This window comes from Leptodactylus fuscus, chromosome 2, assembly GCF_031893055.1.
Source record: "Leptodactylus fuscus isolate aLepFus1 chromosome 2, aLepFus1.hap2, whole genome shotgun sequence".
Taxonomy (NCBI): Eukaryota; Metazoa; Chordata; class Amphibia; order Anura; family Leptodactylidae; genus Leptodactylus; species Leptodactylus fuscus.
The window spans coordinates 99,555,555-99,580,680 of NC_134266.1; the positions used below are offsets into that span (position 1 = coordinate 99,555,555).

The 25,126-nt window shown below is 39.4% G+C and overlaps 1 protein-coding gene across 4 annotated transcripts in view; it reads right to left on the reverse strand.

Moving 5' to 3' along the window:
- Positions 1-1,094: 1,094 nt before the first annotated feature.
- LOC142194893 (uncharacterized) overlaps positions 1,095-25,126 on the reverse strand; it is a 61,456-nt gene continuing 37,424 nt past the window's right edge. For all 4 annotated transcript variants that reach the window (XM_075264325.1, XM_075264323.1, XM_075264326.1 and 1 more), the window contains 2 exons: positions 17,506-17,658; positions 1,095-1,440 (listed from right to left, as the gene is read on the reverse strand). In XM_075264325.1, the coding sequence (XP_075120426.1) occupies positions 1,267-1,440; positions 17,506-17,658 (327 nt within the window). In that variant the 3' untranslated portion in view covers positions 1,095-1,266. The remainder of the gene's footprint in view (positions 1,441-17,505; positions 17,659-25,126) is intronic.

Below are 25,126 nucleotides of genomic sequence, written 5' to 3' on the forward strand. Positions count from 1 at the left end.
TAAATTGCTACAATTTTTATAAAGTTATATTTTTATGTAAACTCTTATTTAATTTGCTTGCACAAAATTGGTTGGCGCATATCTGTGATTTTGGGGGTTCTTTAACACCTGCCCCTGTAAATATATACATGTGTGGTATGTATGAACTCCTCACATATTGCAGTTTTTTGGAAAGTACAGCTTGTTTGCAGAAAGGGATTGCTTGAGTCGCACTTTAGGGGCAAATTTTAATTTTTGTGCAATTTTTGCATGTAATCTGTTTGCTGCAAAGTTGCATGAAGGTGGTAGTACATATAAAATATGAAGTTGTTTATATATATATATACATGGTATGTTTAATTTCAAAAAGTGAGATTTTGGCATCACAGTCATAGTTTGCTAGGTGCAGTATAGATTAACATATTCATGAATAATTCGTGCTTGTCTTCTGTATCAGTGTTTTTGAGTATGAGCTCTTGTAGTTGATGTTTGTGGTATATATAGATTGTGTACACTTGATCTTTTATTTTAAATGTATTTTGTGTTTGAATGTACGATTGCACATGATTTTTAGGTGCAAATATATGTTTTAGTGCATTTATTCAAAAAATTGTTTATATTTGTCAAAAAGTTACATGAAGGTGGATGTGGTTACTGATAACCCATTGAGACACATATAATCGTCAGGTTATAGATTGAACTCTGCACATATTGAACTCTAATTTTTAGGAGGTTTGTTGCATATAATTTTTTATTTGGTTTCCACTTTTAGCAACTAATATACATTTATTTCCTTTTTTTTATATATATAAAACATTCACTTTAAACCAAAATTACATGAAGGTGCCTGTGAGCATACAGTACGAATGCTGCATGTATCTACTTCAAGAAAATATATAGGTATGGGGGATCGCATGAATTTTTAAATTCGCAATTTAGGTTTTATTTGTCCTTCTAGCAAAATTTCCAGAGACCTCTAGCAGTGAAAGCGTATATTACTCTGTTCATCTTTGTATAACAAGAAGCACAACTCAGCTTTTATATATTGGATGCTCAGACAAAATTAGTCCCCTTCAATGTATGCGATCCATGCCGGTTAGACCATAATTATCCACTTTTTGTCCTTTGTTTTATTCTGTTTTGCAGAATTCTTTAGAAAACAAAACGCTGTTTATTTCACAGACAGAAAAACACAATCAAAATTATGATACTTCCCAGTCAACAAAATGACAGACAGACTGTGAAAATAGAGGAGTACTCTAAAACATCAGACATAACACTTGTTCTTCATACATCTGTGTCATAATGGTCTATGAAGTTATTCAGTTCTTGCACACAGAGACCAGCCATCTCTTGTAAGCTGGAGCGGAGAGCACTTGTCAAAGCGGCCTCAATAGAAGGGTCTTTTTTCAGTAAGGTGTTGGCAACAAAGGCAAATGTCTTGCAGTCTTGGGCAAAGGCCTGGAAAGAAAGAAGACCAAATAGGAGTGAAGAGGCAGCAAAATTCTTGAGTAGCACACAAATGACAAATGATTGTGTCCATGTCCAACAGTATCTCATCTTGTATCAGATCCACGTGGCCCAACAGGGTATTAGAGCCTCCTTTCAACTGTACATTTTTCTAAAATAGAGTTAAAAGGGTATTCCCATCTCAAGGATCATAACTATACAGCTAGCTTATGTAAATTCAAGAGTAGGGTTGAGCCGATCTTAAGATTTCATAATTGATTTTAAAATCCGATTTCCGATTATTTTCCAGCCGATCTCGATCGTGAAATTTGCTTGATTGCCGATCAGAATCCAATATTTTCCGATCCCGATCCTCAACCCTAGTCAATGCTTCTTTATGGGAAAAGTCACTTTTAGGGTTGAGCCGATCTTGAGATAATCTCCAATCTCAATCCCGCTGGAAAAGATCGGGTCGGAATTCCAATCGTGAAATTTACTCGATCGCCGATAGGTATCCTATCCCGATCAATGCTGCTATGTTTGCCTGCTATGTGAAATTATTCCTTCTACTGTTTACACATGTCAAGGCACCCAGCCTGTTATCTGGCAGGTTGGATGACATGACTCATTGCTACTGGGAGGAGATGGGGGTTTAGTTCTCTGGATTACTTTCAGTACAGTTTATCTACAGTCTGGGCAATCAGGTTAGCTACATGCAGTTTGCTGATAAAAGCTTTGAAAGTGTATGTTATCTCTCTATGGGCACAAAAAGATAACTGCAAGTCCATCTGTGTGTTCTGGCAGGATGCAAGTATTCTCCAACCCTGTGTAATTGTAATATACAGTTACTGTGCATATTTGATCTGTATTATAGATTTCTAGTAATGACAACACCACGCAACAAAAAAAATGACTTTGTCGTCTGCTACTGGGCAAAAAACATTTGTCCTATACGAAATTCAGTATGCAGATTCCAAATCCGAAGTCAGAATTGTTGTAACACGTCAGGAAATTTTGCTATGTATAAGTATGCCTAAATGAATTACCGTATATACTCGAGTATAAGCCGACCTAAATATAAGCTGAGGCTCCTAATTTTACCACAAAAAAACTGGAAAAACTTATTGACTCAAGTATAAGCCGAGGGAGGGGAATAAAGCAGCTACTGGAAAATTTTAAAAATTAAAATGGTTGGATTTTTTGGGTGCAGTAGTTGCTGGGTGCTGGGGAAGGGGAGGGGGTGTTTTGGTTGTCTGTCTGCCCCTTCCCTGAGCTTGAGGACTGCGTTTTTTTCCCCCACTTGGAATTCAGCCTGGCTGAATATAGGGTATCCTATTAACCCCTTTCCGACGGAACAAGAGCACTGCAGATACCCTATATTCAGTAGACCACGCACTTTCAGACACAGGGATACCTAATGTGTATGCGTTTCACAGTCATTTTCTACTTTTATACTACTTTTTTTTTTCCACTACTTTATGCAACTCAGCTTATACTCGAGTGTATACGGTAAACATTTGGAAAGCATTGAATAATTTTGAATAGAACTCGTTTTACTCCAATAATTATCTGATCTATATAAAAATTTTCGTAGTAAATAAGGTATGGAATTGTAATGTAATAACACATTTTCAAAAAGTCTCATTTTTCAGTTTAAAAGTCTTACTTGAGCAAGGCCCAGGACTTTTGTGTTTGTGAATGGTCATATTTTCCGTTGTAAAAACCAGCAGTAACCCCCCCACCCCCCCTCATGTTGGGATTCCAGAGACTTTGATATCTGTTCTCTATTGTAGAAATATCTAAATGGAACCACTCTCCATGTTTGTCACTTATGTGTCCCAAATTGGCTGGGAAAAAGTCAAGATGGGCATGTAAGAAATGCATTTTCAATGACATTCAGCAGCCACGTTATTCATATGCTGTAAGCCTGTTGTCTACTAATTCAGCAATTTTCAGCTCATCTGTTCCCAAGGAAGTTCTGCACTACTAGCATAAATACATCCCAAGTTGCAAGTTCCAGAGGGTTGACTTGTGTTCTGAATGTGTCATCAGGTATTTGTTTGTTGATTTTGGGGCCAATAAAAATTTTGCCCTTTATTTTAGCCTTAGTTTTCCGTGTGCTAAACTTCTTCAAATACTGGAAACCATTTACATCACCATCAAGTGCAATTACAACATTTTTCATTAAACCAATTTTAATGTAAAGTGGTGGAAGATAAACTTGAAGTGAATCGACCAGTGATTTGTGTTGTACATTGTACTGACCAACTGTGTGCGCAACAGTGTCTCATGTAATGATTGTAATCATGACTGTTCCATAGGCACAAGAAACACATCTGCTTTGTGTACCCTAACTGTAGGCCAAGCAGCAGTGCTACCACTTTCAGGTCAGCACAAACTTTCCATTCATGTTCTGATTCTAATTGATCATTTCTAGAGATGAGCGAACACTAAAATGTTCGAGGTTCGATTCGAACAGCCGCTCACTGTTCGAGTGTTCGAACGGGTTTCGAACCCCATTATAGTCTATGGGGAACATATACTCGTTAAGGGGGAAACCCAAATCCGTGTCTGGAGGGTCACCAAGTCCACTATGACACCCCAGGAAATGATACCAACGCCCTGGAATGACACTGGGACAGCAGGGGAAGCATGTCTGGGGGCATAAAAGTCACTTTATTTCATGGAAATCCCTGTCAGCTTGCGATTTTCGCAAGCTAACTTTTCCCCATAGGAATGCATTGGACAGCGCTGATTGGCCAGAGTACGGAATTCGACCAATCAGCGCTGGTTCTGCTGGAGGATGCGGAGTCTAAGATCGCTCCACACCAGTCTCCATTCAGGTCCGACCTTAGACTCCGCCTCCTCCGGCAGAGCCAGCACTGATTGGCCGAAGCCTGGCCAATGCATTCCTATGGGAATACAGAGACTTAGCAGTGCTGAGCCAGTTCTGCTCAACTACACCGTGTGCCGGTCAGCCCATCAGATGTAGCAGAGCCGAGTGTGCATAAGGGTTCTAGTGCACCCTTGGCTCTGCTACATCTGATGTAGCAGAGCCGAGTGTGCACACTCGGCTCTGCTATATCAGATGGGCTGACCGGCACACGGTGTAGTTGAGCAGAACTGGCTCAGCACTGCTAAGTCTCTGCATTCCCATAGGAATGCATTGGCCAGCCTTCGGCCAATCAGCGCTGGCTCTGCCAGAGGAGGCGGAGTCTAAGGTCGGACCTGAATGGAGACTGGTGTGGAGCGATCTTAGACTCCGCCTCCTCCAGCAGAGCCAGCGCTGATTGGCCAGAGTACGGAATTCGACCAATCAGCGCTGGCCAATGCATTCCTATGGGGAAAAGTTTATGTCACAAAAATCACAATTACACACCCGATAGAGCCCCAAAAAGTTATTTTTAATAACATTCCTACCTAAATAAAGGTTATCCCTAGCTATCCCTGCCTGTACAGCTATCCCTGTCTCTTAGTCACAAAGTTCACATTCTCATATGACCCGGATTTGAAATCCACTATTCGTCTAAAATGAAGGTCACCTGATTTCGGCAGCCAATGACTTTTTCCGATGCCTCCGGTGTCGTAGTTCCTGTCCCACCTCCCCTGCGCTGTTATTGGTGCAAAAAAAGCGCCAGGGAAGGTGGGAGGGGAATCAAATTTTTTTGGAGTTTGCCACGTGATGTTCGATTCGAACACATCGAACAGCCTGATATCCGATCGAACATGTGTTCGATAGAACACTGTTCGCTCATCTCTAATCATTTCCAATTAGTTTCCATTCACCAGGAAAATGTAACTAACTCCATCATAAGACCATTTACATCAGTACAGAAACAGACTTTTCATTGCACAGTATGCAGCTAACTTGGTGTGTTGATGACAAAAGTGTGAAGTTTTGGTGTTGGACAGGTCTGGGTATGTCAATTGGAATATTTCCTATATATAATGCATTAATACTATAATAGAATAGCCTGTATAACAAAATCTAGACTTGTGAGGCAAAATCCGAGTTCATATTTGGAATCAGCACGCTCATTTTAGTATAAACCACGTTTTTCTCTCAGTAGCAAAATCATTGTTGTACAGTGTAATAAATAATCTCTCATGGTTAAGGCAATGTACAGTACAGACCAAAAGTTTGGACACACCTTCTCATTCAAAGAGTTTTCTGTATTTTCATGACTAGGAAAATGGTAGATGCACACTGAAGGCATCAAAACTATGAATTAACACACGTGGAATTTATATACTTAACAAAAAAGGTGTGAAACAACTGAAAATATGTCTTATATTCTAGGTTCTTCAAAGTAGGCACCTTTTGCTTTCATTACTGCTTTGCACACTCTTGGCATTCTCTTGATGAGCTTCAAGAGGTAGTCACCGGAAATGGCTTTAATTTCACAAGTGTGCCCTGTCAGGTTTAATAAGTGGGATTTCTTGACTTATAAATGAGGTTGGGACCATCAGTTGTGTTGTACAGAAGTCAGGTGGATACACAACTGATAGTCCTACAGAATAGACTGTTAGAATTTGTATCATGGCAAGAAAAAAGCAGTAAAGTAAAGAAAAATGAGTGGCCATCATTACTTTAAGAAATGAAGGTCAGTCAGTCCGAAAAATTGGGAAAACTCTGAAATTGTCCCGAAGTGCAGTTGCAAAAACCATCAAGCGCTACAAAGAAACTAGCTCACATGAGGACCGCCCCAGGAAAAAGGAAAATGTTTGTTTTGGTACCGTGTTAGCCAGTGGTTATGAAATATGGAAAAAAAAACAAAAAAACTGTTTAAGTCTTCAGTAGGTGATACCTTTTTTAATGGCTAACTCATAATGATGACAGAATATGACGTTTCGAAGCTTCCTCTGAGCTTCTTCTTCAGATATAACACAATATATATGTTATATCTGAAGAAGAAGCTCAGAGGAAGCTTCGAAACGTCATATTCTGTCATCATTATGAGTTAGCCATTAAAAAAGGTATCACCTACTGAAGACTTAAACAGTTTTTTTGTTTTTTTTCGCCCCAGGAAAGGAAGACCAAGAGTCACCTTTGCTGCAGAGGATAAGTTCATCCGAGTCACCAGCCTTAGAAATCACAGGTTAACAGCAGCTCAGATTAAAGACCAGGTCAATGCCACACAGAGTTCTAGCAGCAGACACATCTCTAAAACAACTTTTAAGAGGAGACTTTGTGCAGCAGGCTTTCATGGTAAAATAGCTGCTAGAAAACCACTGCTAAGGACAGGCAACAAGCAGAAGAGACTTGTTTCGGCTAAAGAACAAAAGGAATGGACATTAGACCAGTGGAAATCTGTGCTTTGGTCTGATGAGTCCAAATTTGAGATCTTTGGTTCCAACCACCATGTCTTTGTGCGTCGCAGAAAAGGTGAACGGATGGACTCTACATGCCTGGATTCCACCGTGAAGCATGGAGGAGGAGGTATGATGGTGCTTTGCTGGTGAGACTGTTGGGGGTTTATTCAAAATTGAAGGCATACTGAACCAGCATGGTTACCACAGCATCTTGCAGCGGCATGCTATTCCATCCGGTTTGCGTTTAGTTGGACCATCATTCATTTTTCAACAGGACAATGACCCCAAACACACTTCCAGGCTGTGTAAGGGCTATTTGACCAAGAAGGAGAGTGATGGGGTGCTACGCCAGATGACCTGGCCTCCACAGTCACCAGACCTGAACCCAATCGAGATAGTTTGGGGTGAGCTGGACCGCAGAGTGAAGGCAAAAGGGCCAACAAGTGCTAAGCATCTCTGGGAACTTCTTCAAGACTGTTGGAAGACCATTTCCGGTGACTACCTCTTGAAGCTCATCAAAAGAATGCCAAGAGTGTGCAAAGCAGTAATCAAAGCAAAAGGTGGCTACTTTGAAGAACCTAGAACATAAGACATATTTTCAGTTGTTTCACACCTTTTTTGTTAAGTATATAATTCCACATGTGTTAATTCATAGTTTTGATGCCTTCAGTGTGAATCTACAATTTTCATAATCATGAAAATACAGAAAACTCTTTGAATGAGAAGGTGTGTCCAAACTTTTGGTCTGTATTGTATCTACTGAATACTTTGTAGTGTCCTGTCCATCTAAGTGTAAGTTCACATGGTGTAAACCTTTTCCGCACAGCTAGCAACAACGGGATGCCGATGCAATGCAGTGGCATCCCGCTTCTGATTAGGCCTGAATGAATGGGCCTAAGCAGGAGGGTGTCTCGAGCCGAGGAATTCACAAGAAGACAGGGCATGCCTCTTCTTTTCCTGTTCGTTAAAAAAAAAAAAAAAATCACTCCCATTGAAATTAATGGGAGACATTTTGGCAGGTGGATTTTGAGGCAGATTTTGCTTTAAACTCCGCCTGCAAAAAACTCCATGTGAACATACCCTAATAGTCAAAGCCAACTCACCAGCTTGTGGAAGAATACAGGAGGTGAGAAGAAGAGAAAGCAGGCAAACTGGTGAGAGAGGGATATGGCAAAACCCCTTTAAAATCTTTAGCTTTAAGATATTAAATCACTAACATATACAGTCCTATGAAAAAGTTTGGGCACCCCTATTAATCTTAATCATTTTTAGTTCTAAATATTTTGGTGTTTGCAACAGCCATTTCAGTTTGATATATCTAATAACTGATGGACACAGTAATATTTCAGGATTGAAATGAGGTTTATTGCACTAACAGAAAATGTGCAATATGCATTAAACCAAAATTTGACCGGTGCAAAAATATGGGCACCTCAACAGAAAAGTGACATTAATATTTAGTACATCCTCCTTTTGCAAAGATAACAGCCTCTAGTTGCTTCCTGTAGCTTTTAATCAGTTCCTGGATCCTGGATGAAGGTATTTTGGACCATTTCTTTCTGCAAAACAATTCAAGTTCAGTTAAGTTTGATGGTCGCCGAACATGGACAGCCTGCTCTCAAATGATCTGAAAACAAAGATTGTTCAACATAGTTGTTCAGGGGAAGGATACAAAACGTTGTCTCAGAGATTTAACCTGTCAGTTTCCACTGTGAGGAACATAGTAAGGAAATGGAAGACCACAGGGACAGTTCTTGTTAAGCCCAGAAGTGGCAGGCCAAGAAAAATATCAGAAAGGCAGAGAAGAAGAATGGTGAGAACAGTCAAGGACAATCCACAGACCACCTCCAAAGAGCTGCAGCATCATCTTGCTGCAGATGGTGTCACTGTGCATCAGTCAGCAATACAGCGCACTTTGCACAAGGAGAAGCTGTATGGGAGAGTGATGAGAAAGAAGCCGTTTCTGCACGTACGCCACAAATAGAGTTGCCTGAGGTATGCAAAATCACATTTGGAGAAGCCAACTTCATTTTGGAAACAAAGATTGAGTTGTTTGGTTATAAAAAAAGGCGTTATGCATGGCGTCCAAAAAGAAACAGCATTCCAAGAAAAACACTTGCTACCCACTGTAAAATTTGGTGGAGGTTCCATCATGCTTTGGGGCTGTGTGGCCAATGCCGGCACCGGGAATCTTGTTAAAGTTGAGGGTCGCATGGATTCCACTCAGTATCAGTAGATTCTTGAGAATAATGTTCAAGAATCAGTGACGAAGTTGAAGTTACGCCGGGGATGGATATTTCAGCAAGACAATGATCCAAAACACCGCTCCAAATCAACTCAGGCATTCATGCAGAGGAACAATTACAATGTTCTGGAATGGCCATCCCAGTCCCCAGACCTGAATATCATTGGACATCTGTGAGATGATTTGAAGCGGGCTGTCCATGCTCGGCGACCATCTAACTTAACTGAACTTGAATTGTTTGTCCAAAATACCTTTATCCAGGATCTGATTAAAAGCTACAGGAAGCGACTAGAGGCTGTTATCTTTGCAAAAGGAGGATCTACTAAATATTAATGTCACTTTTCTGTTGAGGTGCCCATACTTTTGCACCGGTCAAATTTTGGTTTAATGCATATTGCACATTTTCTGTTAGTACAATAAACCTCATTTCAATCCTGAAATATTACTGTGTCCATCAGTTATTAGATATATCAAACTGAAATGGCTGCTGCAAACACCAAAATATTTAGAACTAAAAATGATTAAGATTAATAGGGGTGCCCAAACTTTTTCATAGGACTGTATTATAATCATCATGTGATACATGGGAGCAATTAGAAAAGACTGGGCCTCATAGCAAACTTTTGACTTGGAGGCTCCCCTACAGCATAGCATACCCTTTCCAGGCCCCCATACAGTAAAACGCCTCAGTTACACACACTATAATGTCCTAAAGTGGCCTCCACACAGTATTATTTCCCAATGCATTCTGAGGCTTGAAAAAGCGCATGTAGTAGCGCGAAACGGCTGTTGCCTTTCTTGCCATTGATGCTGTACTTCCCTCCCTATAAGAATTGATTTTAAAGATACCCTAATAAAGGAAATTCTTTTATGAAGATGAGCCTCTGAGTGGGTGAGTACCCTTCCTATTTTCTTCTTTTTTGCCATTGTTATAAATATTTTTGTATATTTTAATGGACAGTTGTCTAACAGGTTCAACCAGGGTATGGGAACAGGCATGAAATTCTATACATTTCCATAACCATCAATGCTATTTTGCTCTAAAGGCATCTAATCCTCTTTTGAAGTTGTTTTCAGCTGTAACTAGTTCCTGGGGTTCCAGAGATTCACAGTCCTTACAGTGAAGAAGCCTTGTCAGCTCTTGAGATTAAACATTTTTTTTCTCACTCTCCAATGGAATGTCCCCTTGTCTTTTGAAGAGATTTTACATGGAACAGATTTACCCCAGCGGTAGCATGTACTCAAATGCTTCTACATTGCAACACAATACCTGTGGGGTCTGCATACACCATAGGGTGGATTCACCACTATCTCATTGCCGGGACAAGGAAGGTTCATATAAGTAGCTTTGTTGTGTTTCTCTATTTTTTAAGGTGGTTAGAACTACTGAAACATCTACCAAGACGTATATTCATATAGATCAATAATTCTTGAGATTTGATAGTGTATAAATTCCTTACACTGTCTTCACACAGAAACTACTGGTCTAAAGAATAATAAATAATAATTTGTCACTTTGCTAAATGAGTGCCTGGTATTATCTTTTTATTGATACAGTCGTGAGAAGACCTTCTGACAGCACCCTAGCCTACCTAACGGAGTGTGGAACTCCACCTGCAAAAATGAGACAACGCTATTAATGTGACATTGCTGCATTAATTGACATTTATTGCATTAATAAATAAGGTAAATAACAGCAGACCCAGCACTGAACCCTGAGGTACATCACTTATAACAGAAGACCAGTCTAATCTGCAATCATTGACCCCAACTCTCTGGATCCAATCCTATCAATCCGGTTACAAACTGTATTTTACAAACCAATGAACCTGATTTTACCCAATAAAAGTCCATTAGCCTGACAATTTATGTCTTTAGTAAACCCATGTTGTCTGTCACTTATAACATTATGTAGTTACTGTATATGGTCACTTAAATGCCCCTCAGTTTCCCCACAATGGATTTTAAGCTCACTGGTCTGTAATTTCTTGGGGAAGCCCTTTTTCAAAATAGGCGCCACATTAGGTTTGCTCCAGTCCCTTGGCAATGTACCGGACACCCAGATCCTTGTTTAAATTTATTTTGTTTATCTTGGCTTGGAACATTTCTGTGCTTATCCAGTTAATCTAGTTTATCAGTTAGTATATTGGTTGATGTATTTCTAGCATGGTTGACACCCACATCAACTACTCCCAGTTTCTCTATATACCCAGAGCTAAAGAACCCATTTAGTAGCTCTGCTTTTTCTTGTTCCCCGTTAACCATCTCTCCATTTCTAATATTTAGGGGACCTACTTGTTCTGTTCTTCATTTTTTGCATTTATACATTAATGTTCAAAAGTTTAGGGTCACTTAGAAATGTTCTTATTTTTGAAAGAAAAGCACAGCTTTTTTTCAATGAAGATAACATGAAATGAATCAGAAATACACTCTATACATTGTTAATGTGGTAAATTACTATTCTAGCTACAAAGATCTGGTTTTTAATGCAATATCTACATAGGTGTATAGAGGCCCATTTCCAGCAACCATCACTCCAGTGTTCTAATGGCACATTGTGTTTGCTAACTGTGTAAGAAGGCTAATGGATGTTTAGAAAACCCTTGAAAATCCTTGTGCAAGTATATTAGCACATCTGAAACAGTTTTGCTGGTTAGAGAAGCTATAAAACTGACCTTCCTTTGAGCTAGTTGAGAATCTGGAGCATTACATTTGTTGGTTCCATTAAACTCTCAAAATGGCCAGAAAGAGAGAACTTTCATGTGAAACTCGACAGTCTATTCTTGTTCTTAGAAATGAAGGCTATTCCATGCGAGAAATTGCCAAGAAACTGAAGATTTCCTACAACGGTATGTACTACTCCCTTCAGAGGACAGCACAAACAGGCTGTAACCAGAGTAGAAAGAGAAGTGGGAGGTGTCAGCATATGGTGATTCAAAGATTTTTTTTTTTCTTTAAAAATTTACAATAGTTGTAAGTTATTTAAAAACAAAACAAACAAAACACACTATGTAAAATTTAAAGGGATTCTATCATTAGAATCCTGTTTTAAGCTAAACCCTTTTCGGAATAGCCTTAAGAAATGCTAATTCTTCCCCTACCTTTAGATGTCTTCTCTCTGCTGCTGTTCCTTAAGTATCCAAATTTTCATCCATATGTTAATTAGTTTTCTCGCAGCAATAGGGGCTCAAACAGCACTGGGGGCATCCACTACGCTGTGAGAAAACTATCAAGCGCCTCCTTCTTCTTGTGTACACCTCTTCCTCTTATTTCCTGTTCAGCCACAGGAAAATGGCAATGGACATGTGCAGGCGGCGCTTTTTAAGGAGATGTGACGGGACAAGGAAGAAAAGACGAACAAGAGGAAGGCAGCAGTGGATAGTTTTTTAGGGAGTATCTTCTGTGCTGCAAGAAAACTAATTAGCATGTGAACGAAAACCGGGGTATCTAAGGAGTGGCGTCGCGGAAAGACATCTAAAGGTAGGGGAAGAATAGTCTTTCTTAAGGCTATTCCGACGTGGGTTTAGCTTAAAACGGGATTCTAATGATAGAATCCCTTTAGTATCATGGTTATCGCACCAACCTGGAGAATAAAGCTAATATAGCTTTTTTACCGTATGGAAGCTGTAAAAACAAAACCCGTAAAAAAAAAAAAAAAAAAAAAAAAAAAAGCTGTGTTGCATTTCTTTCTCAATTCCATCTCATTCTGAATCATTTTCTGGCTGCCTAGTACACTGTACAGACTAATAAATGGTACTATTTTCAAGAACAACTTGTCACTCAAAAAACAAGCCCTCCTATGAATATGTAAACGGAAAAATTAGAAACGTATGGCTTTTGGAATGCAGGGAGTAAAAAAAAAAAAATGACAACACAAAAATGAAAATGTCTGCATCACGTAAAAGGTAAATGGGTTATATAGGCAAAAATGGACAACCCTTTTAAGTTTTAAATAGCGAAGAAAAAAAAAAAATACTAACCTTTCAACGGCGCTTCCAGTGCCTTCCTACGCGTTCCAGTCCCCCTGCTTAGTCCCAGCCACACATGACCGCTGAGGCCAATCAGTAGCCTCAGCAAAGAATATGTGATGTCAACTACCTGTGACATCACGGGTCTCTTCCTGAGGCCTGCTAAGGCTGCGGATTGGCCTCAGCAGTCACCCTCTTGACAAAGCTGTGGGTGAAACATACGTTGGGGTGCGGCTGTTCCTTTCCCCTATCCGTATTTGCCACCATTACTTTGTTTATATGTAAGTTGCTATTAACACTTGCCCCATTTGTATATGTGCATTTTGTATGATGTATTGAAATATATGGTTATGTGTAGTTGCTACTTGCTTACTTATACTCATTACCTGTGCTTTTTCTGAGGAGGGGTCCGATTGTTATTTTTCGTGGTCTCATTAATTTAGGTTTACATATTTTACATTTTATTATGTGTTAATAAATTATACAATTTTTATGCAGCAATTTTTCCGTTTTTTTTTTTTTTGTTATATTATAATGCAATGTCATGTGTGCAGAGTCCCTGAGATGCCAGTGAAGTGGAATCCTCTAAGGAGTAACTCTATTTTGAAAACTGCACCTCTCAAAGAACTTATGAAGAGGTGTAGTGAGAATTAGTATCCCAGATACACAGCAGATGATGAAAAGCAAATATGTAAGCTGGGCAGAGTACACAGGGTACACCAAATTCCTGACAATTTTCACATTAGCTCTTATGATTGATGGGGTACTTTCTTGATGTCTTTTCCCTCATAATATCTACATTGGGGTATATACACTCTCATAACTTTTACATTTAATTCCTGCCGCAGCCAGTTTTTTTCCTAAAGATTTGTTGATTTTTGATTTGTTCTTTTTTTTTTTTCTTGTTGTATTGTGCAAGCTATAATTTTTTTATTACTCTGGTGATGTAGCCATACGAGGACTTTCTGCTCGGAGGCTGACATCCATTTTCCAATTTCACTATTTTGGGGTGTCTGTAACTTGACAATATTATTAACTTTTTTTTTTTTTTTTTTTTGGGGGGGGGGGTAGGAAGGGGGTGAATTGAAAAAAATATATCAAATCTGGCATTGCTTTTTAACCACTTCTGTAGTGCTCTAAATTTTGATCCAGGACCAGACACATTTTCAGGGTTTTTGTATGTGCAGTGTTGAGGGATATAAATTTTATCATTTGCGTTATTCAACTAATTTCTGTGTCTTTTTTTTTCAGTGACACATAGGGCTTTATTTTTATGTTTTTATTATTGCATGTGTTTTAATTTTTTTTATCATATCTGGGAAAATGTAAACAAAAGAGGAGGGAAAACTTCTGTTTTTACCTTTTCATTTTTTTTCTTAATTTTATTTTTTTTATACCACAAAGTGCTACTAAAAAACTTTTTAAAACAGTTTTTTCTCTGTTACAGTAATTTGAATTTTTTATGGTGTACGCAGCGGGCATTTTTATTTATTTTTTATATATACTGTGTCCCCATAAGGTCATCATAGACCTTTGGGGACATATGATAATTTTTTTTTTTTTTTTTTGGAGGGAGGCCGATTTCCCCTGTAACTGTGGTTGGACCCATAGGCTCTAATAGACTCTGATCCTTGCGGATCACGTGACCGCCGGGGTCAGAGGGGAGCCGCATCAAGGCAGCACCCATAGTTGCGTATACACAGCAATCAGGGATGGCAGGGACGGTACTGGTATGTCCTTGCAGAATATGAGAGGGACCGCCCGGACATAAATAGACTATGAGTGGTCTAGAAGGCGTTAGCATTGTAATTTTTTTACTCCTCGCCATACAACATAAATAACACTACTTTTTTTTGTGTTACTAATTTTACAGACTAAAAATTCATTTTAAAAACATTTCTATTATTCAATTGTCAGACCTAGTTGAAGGGGTTTTATACCGGTACAATTTTGGGATGAATATGACTTTTTGACAATTAATTTATTCCTTATTTTTTTGTAAGGAAAGATGGAAAAAATTAATTACCGCTGACAGATTTTTTTTTTTTTTTTTTAACGACGTTCACTGTGCGGGCTAACTAAATACAAGTACAATACAAATACTATATACAGAAGTGCTAGAAGTGTATAACAGCCGTCAGCCTTTGCATAGGAAGAGTAGCAGTGGCTTTAAGTACTGCAGTGCTTTACCAAAGACTTTAACCCCTTAAGGACCCGGCCATTTTTTGGTTTCGCATTTTCGTTTTTCCCTCCTCACATTTCAAGAGCCATAACTTTTTCATTTTTCAGTTCACAGAGTCACATGATGGCTTATTGTTTGCGGGACAAATTGTACTTTGTAATGGCATCATTCAATATGCTGTGCAATGTACTGTGAAGCTGGAAAAAAATTCAGAATGAGGTGCAATTGGAGAAAAAATGCATTTGCGCCATTTTCTTATGGGTTTAATTTTTACAGCGTTCACTGTTTGGTACAAATGACATGTTACCTGTGTTCTACGTGTCAGTACGAACGCGGTGATACCAAATTTATATAGTATTTGAAATGTTTTGATACTTTTAAAAAAATGATAAACTTTGCAAAATAGAAAAAAATTTTTGTGTCATCATGTTCTAACACCTGTAACTTTTTCATATTTCCATGTATGGAGCTGGTTGTGGTGTCTTTTTATGCGGGACAAGATGACGTTTCTATTGATACCATTTGGGGAAAGATCTGATGGTTTGATCACTTTTTATTCAATTTTTTATAGGAGGCAAAGTGTTGAAAAAAAACGCTTTTTGGCGGTTTTTATTTTTTTTGCCGCTACGCCGTTCGCAGTACGGGATAAATGTTTTAATATTCTAATAGTTCGGGCATTTTGGAGCGCAGGGATACCTAATATGTTTATGTTTAATGTTCTTTAATTACTTTTATAGCTAATCTAGGGAAAGGGGGGTGATTTGAACTTTTATATTTTTTTTATTTTTTTAATACTTTTAAAAACTTTTTTTTTTTCTTCTGTTACATTTATGATCAGACCCCTTAGGTACCTTGAAACCTAGGGAGTCTGATCGCTCATACTATTCACTGCAATACTACAGTACTGCAGTGAATAGCAGAATCCCAGCACTTCTATTAGACGATGCCTCTGGCATCGTCTAATAGATCTCGTGCAGAGACAAGCCTGGAAGCCTTCAATAGGCTTCCGGCTGTCATAGCAACCGATCACCGCCCTCATGTGACGTTCAGGAGGGCGGCGATCGGCGAAACATGGCGGCGCCCATGCCGCCGTTTACACACTGCGGTCACGTTTGACCGCAGTGTGTAAAGTGTTAACAGCAGCGATCGGCTCGGGCACCGACCGCTGCTGTTATTGGCAGGTCCTGGCTGTATGATACAGCCGGCATCTGCCGTGTATGGAGCGAGCTCAGCGTGTGAGCTCGCTCCATACATCCCCATGCGACCCATGACGTACAGTTACGTCAAGGGTCGCTAAGGGGTTAAAGGGGCTCTATCAGCAAAATCATGCTGATAGAGCCCCCACATATGCGTGAATAGCCTTTAAAAAGGCTATTCAGGCACCGTAAATGTTATATTAAACTACCCCCCCCCCCCCATTTTAAAATAATACCCTAAAACAAAATGTGATAAACTTACCGAACGTGCACGATGGGCGGGCATTCAGGGTGCGCCGTCTTCTTCATCCACACCTCCTCTTCCTCCAATGTCCTCGGGTCCCATCCTCCTCCGGCGCTCGCGAACTGACATTGCTTTTAAAAAAATGGCCTGGGCGCATGTGCGGTAGCCATAGTAGAAGCAGCATGCTACTGCGCATGCGCCCAGGACTTTTTTTTAAAGCAATGTCAGTTCGCGAGCGCTGGAGGAGGACGGGACCCGAGGACATTGAAGGAAGAGGAGGCGTGCATGAAGAAGACGGCGCACCCTGAATGCCCGCCCATCGTGCACGTTCGGTAAGTTTATCACATTCTGTTTTAGGGTATTATTTTAAAACGGGGGTGGGGTGGGGAGGTGGTTTAATATAACTTTTACGGTGCCTGAATAGCCTTTTTAAAGGCTATTCACGCATATGTGGGGCTCTAACAGCATAATTTTGCTGATAGAGCCCCTTTAAGGATATCCTTGCTGCAGTACATAAAGCTACTGTTACACTTTGCTCACGCACCATGGTGGCAGCTTTAGGTATTACAGCAGTATCTCATTGAAGTCTTTGGGACAGCAGAACACTGTGCAGTGAGTGAGCACTGTAGCATGTAAACATTATTAGGAGCTATGCGGTCCTAGAACAGCAAACCTGTGGGGAACCCAGCAGACAGACCCTGAATATTTAATAATGATAGCTTATCCTAAGGATAGTCAGCAATATTAGAAAGTGGATAATCCCTTTAAATTATACGGCAATCATTACTCTATTTCCAAATGAATTACAAGAGATTTCAATAATCAAGATAGAGGTTTTAATCTTTTAGGCATCAACAGCACTGAGTTTTGGTTAGCCATGTGGATTGACATGAAAATTTTAATCAGAACTTTGCTGAATAGAAACTCACCATTTCAATCTGTTCTTTCCTTTCCAAGATAAAAGCTGTGCGCAGTTTTTGTGCAGTTTCAGGTAGTTTACAATTTACAATAGATCCTGTGTTTTCGGTTTCACTGGTGCTAGCCGACACTACGGACTCTAATGGCATATCTCCCCAGCTGCCCTGTAACACAATGAGGACAACTTATTTGTCTAAATACCTAATAATATTTACATAGTACTAGTACAATTTAGATTCTGAGAAAATGTGAAATAGGTCTGCAAACAAAACAGAAAATTCAACTTTAACCCCTTCCCAATGTGCAAATTTTCTTTTTCTTCTAACACATTAATATTTTTCCATTCACATATATAAGGACTTGTTTTCTATGGGACAAATGGCCCTTCCAATTGGCATCATTTAGGCTTCCTGTACAGAAAATCTGGGCGTGAAAATCTGGTCTTAATATCAGATGGTTTCCAGTCTGTGCCCAGTCAGAAAAAATGGATTCCAAACATAGAGGTTTATGATGCTAGGAGTTCCTGTCCCCTGAGGCCCTGTACTATATATAGAAAACAAATTCAGAACAATTTTTCTGTGTGCAACATAACTCACTATTCTATAGGATACACTGGGAAACCCAAAAAAAATTCCGAAGGGGATGACATTGGAGGAAAAATATCCTCAGCTGCATCATTTTCTTACAGGTTTTGTTTTTACTGTGCAATAAAATTCACAGATTACCTGTATTCATTGGATCAGTAATACTAAATCTACACTCACCGGCCACTTTATTAGGTACACCATGCTAGTAACGGGTTGGACCCCCTTTTGCCTTCAGAACTGCCTCAATTCTTCGTGGCATAGATTCAACAAGGTGCTGGAAGCATTCCTCAGAGATTTTGGTCCATATTGACATGATGGCATCACACAGTTGCCGCAGATTTGTCGGCTGCACATCCATGATGCGAATCTCCCGTTCCACCACATCCCAAAGATGCTCTATTGGATTGAGATCTGGTGACTGTGGAGGCCATTGGAGTACAGTGAACTCATTGTCATGTTCAAGAAACCAGTCTGAGATGATTCCAGCTTTATGACATGGCTCATTATCCTGCTGAAAGTAGCCATCAGATGTTGGGTACATTGTGGTCATAAAGGGATGGACATGGTCAGCAACAATACTCAGGTAGGCTTTGGCGTTGCAACGATGCTCAATTGGTACCAAGGGGCCCAAAGAGTGCCAAGAAAATATTCCCCACACCATGACACCACCACCACCAGCCTGAACCGTTGATACAAGGCAGGATGGATCCATGCTTTCATGTTGTTGACGCCAAATTCTGACCCTACCATCCGAATGTCGCAGCAGAAATCGAGACTCATCAGACCAGGCAACGTTTTTCCAATCTTCAATTGTCCAATTTCGATGAGCTTGTGCAAATTGTAGCCTCAGTTTCCTGTTCTTAGCTGAAAGGAGTGGCACCCAGTATGGTCTTCTGCTGCTGTAGCCCATCTGCCTCAAAGTTCGACGTACTGTGCGTTCAGAGATGCTCTTCTGGCTACCTTGGTTGTAACGGGTGGCTATTTGAGTCACTGTTGCCTTTCTATCAGCTCGAACCAGTCTGGCCATTCTCCTCTGACCTCTGGCATCAACAACGCATTTCCACCCGCAGAACTGCCACTCACTGGATGTTTTTTCTTTTTCGGACCATTCTCTGTAAACCCTAGAGATGGTTGTGCGTGAAAATCCCAGTAGATCAGCAGTTTCTGAAATACTCAGACCAGCTCTTCTGGCACCAACAACCATGCCACGTTCAAAGGCACATCACCTTTCTTCCCCATACTGATGCTTGGTTTGAACTGCAGGAGATTGTCTTGACCATGTCTACATGCCTAAATGCACTGAGTTGCCGCCATGTGATTGGCTGATTAGAAATTAAGTGTTAACGAGCAGTTGGACAGGTGTACCTAATAAAGTGGCCGGTGAGTGTATATCGTTTTTGTAACTTTTTTTTTTTAAATAAAAAAAATCTCACTGTAGCCATTTTTCATTTCTGCAAGTTCATGTTTTGCTCCACATGTTCCAGAAGCCATAACTTTAAAAAAAAAAAAACAAAAAAAAAAAAACCTTTTCCCTTTTCAGAGCTGTATGAGGACTTATTTTTTTGAAACCATTTAACAGTTTATATGTTGTATTATCACAAATCATACCAAATGAGTAAAGTTTTTTTTTCCAAAGTTTCTTTCAATTTGCATTTTCTAAAGAACCAGGATCATTTTTGTTGTACAAGTTATTTTTATTTATACCATTTTGTGGAAAATGATTGCCAAAATGATTTGGGAGGCAAAACAACAAAAACGATTTTTGGCAGTGTGCAATAGACACATACTTTTAGGGGCAGAGATGCCAGTCAGTATGGCACTGCCCTCTTTAGATCCCTTGGTCGCAACTGACTTAAAAGATCTAAATGCCTGCAGATTCTCTCAGCCTCCAACTACAGATACTGCTGGCTGGGGTATCTGCTGTTGCACCTGCCTAGTGTTTTCTATTTTGTTTTCCTATTATGGTCTTAAACATACAGGAAAATACTTTTATTTAGACATGGCAATACACAATGTTTATTTTATTTGTAAAATGGGGAAAGGGGAATATTTAAAATTTTATTAATTCAAGGGGTTTGTTCACTCATACAATATACTACAATACTTCACTTCTGTATTAAAGCATATTGTCTATAAACATACAATATTGCCTATACGCAGGATACCTCATCAGTCTCAGATTGGTGGTGGTTTGACTTTACATTCCCGCTGTTCACCTGTTTGAAGGGGCTGTAGCACTCGTCAAGTGCTGCAGACTCTTCAATGTTTACATCAGTTTCAGGCTGGTTCTTACTTGCAAACACTAATAATTTAGGCGATTCCTGCCCCAAGCCTACTATTACATCAGGGGTGGTTTCCTGTTCCCTCCAACCGATATGTAGTAATAGGTCATAACAGGTGGTGATACACTGCTGCTATTGGGAGAGGATGTCAGCTGTACCACACAGCTGGCATTCTGCTCGAATGGCTGGAAGTGGGAAAACACTATTCATGGCTCTTTAATCCAGACTGATGACATCTAAGGGGTCTCTTAAGTTTGTCCACCCCCATGATGCAATAGTGATGTGTCAATATGATGTCTTGGTAATGGGGGCTTACTGATGTGTTAATAGAAAATTTATTAATAGAGTAGAATACAAAATGTACTAATGGCACAAACACTACCAGAAAATCAAAATTATGCTTTAAAGCTTTACTTGTGGTGAAATGGTGGGGGCCATTTCACCACAAGTAAACCTTTAAAACATTATTTAGATTTTCTGGCAGTGTTTGTGCCATTAGTACATTTTGTATTCTACTCTATTAATACATTTTGTCTCCTTTCTGTGAAATCCTGCATCTCTTTATTCTTTCCCTTGCTTCTGTATTGAGAGCTGTTCCTGCCTCTCACTAAGTAACTGTGAATGGAGTATGGGTTTGGAGTATGGGGCAGTGCAAAATACAAAGAAAATGAGGGTAGGGGAGGATCACTTCAAGCACCATAAAAAGTAGAAACTTGTTTTTGGTGTCATATGAAAGAGATTCTCTTCTTTCGCATGACACTATGGCTGCTGTGCTATCTATATTATTTGCAGAGGTATCACTAAAACACAATCAGGATTTGGATATTTCTAATCATATATATTATGCAGCAGCATATAAATATCCTAATCCCGACTGAGTTTTCAACAAGTGATATTTCTGGAAATAATATAAATAGCACTGCAACCTTAGTGTCAAATGAAAGAAGAGAATCTCCTACAAATGTCTACATTTTATAATGCAGGAGATATGCCTTTTTGAAGTGAACCTATCGTCGTTGTATCTACATTTTTCATAGCCCTATACTCCAAAACGGTATTCCATATACAGTTACTCAGTGAGAAGCAGAAACACATCTCTATACAGAAGGGAAAGAATGAAGAAATACAGGATTTCAGGTGACAAAATGTGTTAATAAAGTATATTACAAACTTTATTAATGGCATAAATAATGCAGGAAAATCCAAAGTTCTCTTAACATTTAGTTACTCTTTAAGACTCTGTTATAGCCAGAGTTCTATAAACTTTACAGTCAGTTTGCCTTTGGTAAAATAGAATATGTTGAAATACAGAAGTATTGCAATGTACTATACTAGCAACTGTGACCCCCTAGTATTAAAGTCCCAGTATGGGACTAGAACACTAAAATGTTCAAAAGCATTAAATAAAAAAACAAAAACAAACAGAAAATAGCAATTTTAAAGTATTTTTTGTAACAGAAAAATCATTAAAGAAAATAAAAAATATCCATATTAGGCATTGAGGTGTCAGTTAAAGGGGATCTATCATTTGCAATAGGCATTTTTAACTAAACTTATCTTTAGAAAGCCTTTAGAAAGGCCAGTCCAGGGATACTTTTTACTCTATCATCGGTGCTGGCGTTTTTGAATTATCCCAGTTTTAGTGATATACAAATTCCAGGGACACTTTTTACTCTAAAGGCTATACAAAGATATCTTTAGTTAAAAATGTCTATTTAAAATGATTAATTCCTTTTAAAACACATACTATAAAAAATAGAAACCAAATTGTCTTTAAGAACTACTTCTAGAAATCCTTCATGACAACACCAGAGGAGGATGATATCCAGTGATTATAAATTACCTATGGCCATTAGAGTACAAAAAAGGGCAGGACATAAGGGTGCTGTCAAGGAGAATTTCCAGAAACCGTAGACAAGTACTGGGGGAGGCATTCTCAACCGCTCTCACACTACAGCGCTATAGGCGCTGCTGTGAGGAAGGGCGTTCCTGGCTGACTGTCAGACACGCCCTTCAGATGGTGAAGAGCTACGGGGGCACAGATCAAGAAAGCAGACAGTCCGCTGAATTCAGCGCACTGTCAGCTTTCTAGTGGTATATAAAACCGCATATGCCCCAAGTGATTTAACTTGTTTCCTGTCCCTATTAGGTCATGGGAGTCACCGTTCTGTGGTGTGGTCATGAAAAATAAATAGGGAATTATTTATTCCACATTGTGAACACTGTAAAAAATAAAATAAAAATTGCTGCTTTTTCACTGCACTGCCAAAAAGAAACAACATCTGATCCTGCAATAAAACAAGCCCTCATACAGCTCTGATGATTAAAAAATAAAATTATGGCTTACAGTATATGTTGATACTAAATCAAATTAATTTTGGCATATAAATTATTTTATTGTACTATACTACAACATAAAATACCTATATAAACTTTGTATCATCGTAATCGTACTGACCAGCAGAATAAAAAGGTGACCTGTTTTATTTATACTATTCAGGCACCGCTAATCTTATAAAACCATAAAAACATATATGCAAATTATACTTATCGTGCACTGTGGACGGTTATGCACGGTCCAACGTCATCTTCTGGCACGCCTTCCTCTTCTTTCTTCTTCTTTCGGCGGAGCCCTTCAGTCCTGGCTGTTCCCTGGCTTCATCATCCTCTTCTGGTGAGATTGGTTCAAATCCGGCATGTGCGCAGTATCGCTTGCCTCAAGGACGTGAGTGTAATGCCATTGAGAAAAATGGCGCCGGAGCGTGCGCAGTAGCGCTCTGGAGAGAGCGCTACTGCGCACGCGCTGGAATTGAACCAATCCAGCCAGAAGAAGAGGACGATGAAGCCAGGGAAGAGCCAGGACCGGAGGGCATCGCCGAAAGAAGAGGAAGGCGTGCCAGAAGATGACGTTGGACCATGCATGACCGTCCACCGTGCACAATAAAACATATATGCAAATTATACTTATTTTAAAATGGGGGGGGGGGGGTTAAAATAAGATTAGCGGTGCCTGAATAGCCTTTTTATTTACGCATATGTGGGGCTCATACAGCATAGTTTTGCTGATAAAGCCCCTTTAACATTTATAAGTGATCACTACTTTGGGAATACTTGGTTGGGACGTTTTCTTACTAGGGAATACTTCAATTGAAAAGGTTGAGAATCACTGGTCTGCAACAGATTTTTGAACAGACACAATTTGGTCATGTTGTGGCATGCTGGTTCAATATTTGGTCTGAATCCATTAAAAAATGCATCTCAAAAGTCATTTTTCTGAGGCACTGCATTTGATATAATGTGGCCAGTTAATCGGCATCTATTAAAGTGTAAAAAAAAGAACTTGTATGTTAAAATATTATGTACAAAGTTCCTTAAAGAGGACCTTTCATGGGTTTGGGCACAGGCAGTTTTATATGCTGCTGGAAAGCTGACAGTGCACTGAAGTCGGCTTTCACGATCTGTGCCCCGGGTGAAGAGCAATCGGTACAGATACCGTAGCTCTTCATCGTCAGAAGGGTGTTCCGTGACAGTCTGTCAGGACCGTCCTTCTCCACAGCAGCATCTATAGCGCTGTACTGTGAGACTGGGGAGGAACGCCCCCTCCCCTCCTCATAATACTCGTCTATGGACGAGCACTGTGAGCAGAGGGAGGGGGAGTTCCTCCCCGCTTACACTGTACTGCGCTATAGAAGCTGCTGTGGAGAAGGACGGTCCTGACAGACTGTCACGGAACACCCTTCTGACGATGAAGAGCTACGATATTGGTACTGATGGCTCTTCACCCGGGGCACAATTCAGCGCGCTGTCGGCTTTCCAGCAGTATATAGAACTGCCTGTGCCCAAACCCATGAAAGGTCCTCTTTAAAGAGTAACAAAATTTCAGACAACTTTTAATTTTCTGTCAGTATGTGTGTCATAAATAGATTTAGTAAAATACTTTATTAACAGATTTTGGATTCTTTATGTAAAATCCTGCATTTTTTTCACTACCTCGTTTTTGGAGCAGTTTCTGATTCTCACTGAATGCTATTGTATATGGTATACAGAAGTATTGGGCTGAGTAACATGTAGAGAAAATAAGGGCAGGGGAGAGTTTTATATCTCAGACATTATAAAACATACAAACTCGCTTTTGGTATCATATTAAAAATGAAATTCTCTATGTAAAATGTAGAGAAAATGAGGGTAGGGTTGCGTCAAACAGTTATATCTCAGGGGTTGTAAAACGTTGAAACTTTTATGAGATTCTCTTCTTTCATATGACACTAAGGTTACAGTGCTATCTAAATTGTTTCCAAAAATACCACTGGTTGAAACACAGGATTTAGGATATATTTTATGCAACTGTATAATACATTTGGTATGTAAATCCCAATCTTGACTGTGTTTTCAACCAGTCAACTCTCTGTAAATAATTTCGATATCACTGCAACACTGCTTTGTGTCACATGAAAGAAGAGAATTTCCTCTTTCATATAACACTAAAAGCATGTATGTTTTAGAATGTCCGAGATATAACGGTTTGAAAAAATGCAGGATTTCACAGAAAGGATCCAATTTTGTTAACATAAAATTACAAAAATTTGTAAACACAAATACTGCTAGAAAATTAAAATACATTGTCTGAAAGTTTAGTTACACATCTGCAACATTTGCAAATTACACTACATATTATCAGACCCAAAGACAAACCCCTGCCCTTTAGCTTTGATAAAACCAGCTTGGGATACTGCTAAAAAGGGCAACATGTACAAGTATGTTTA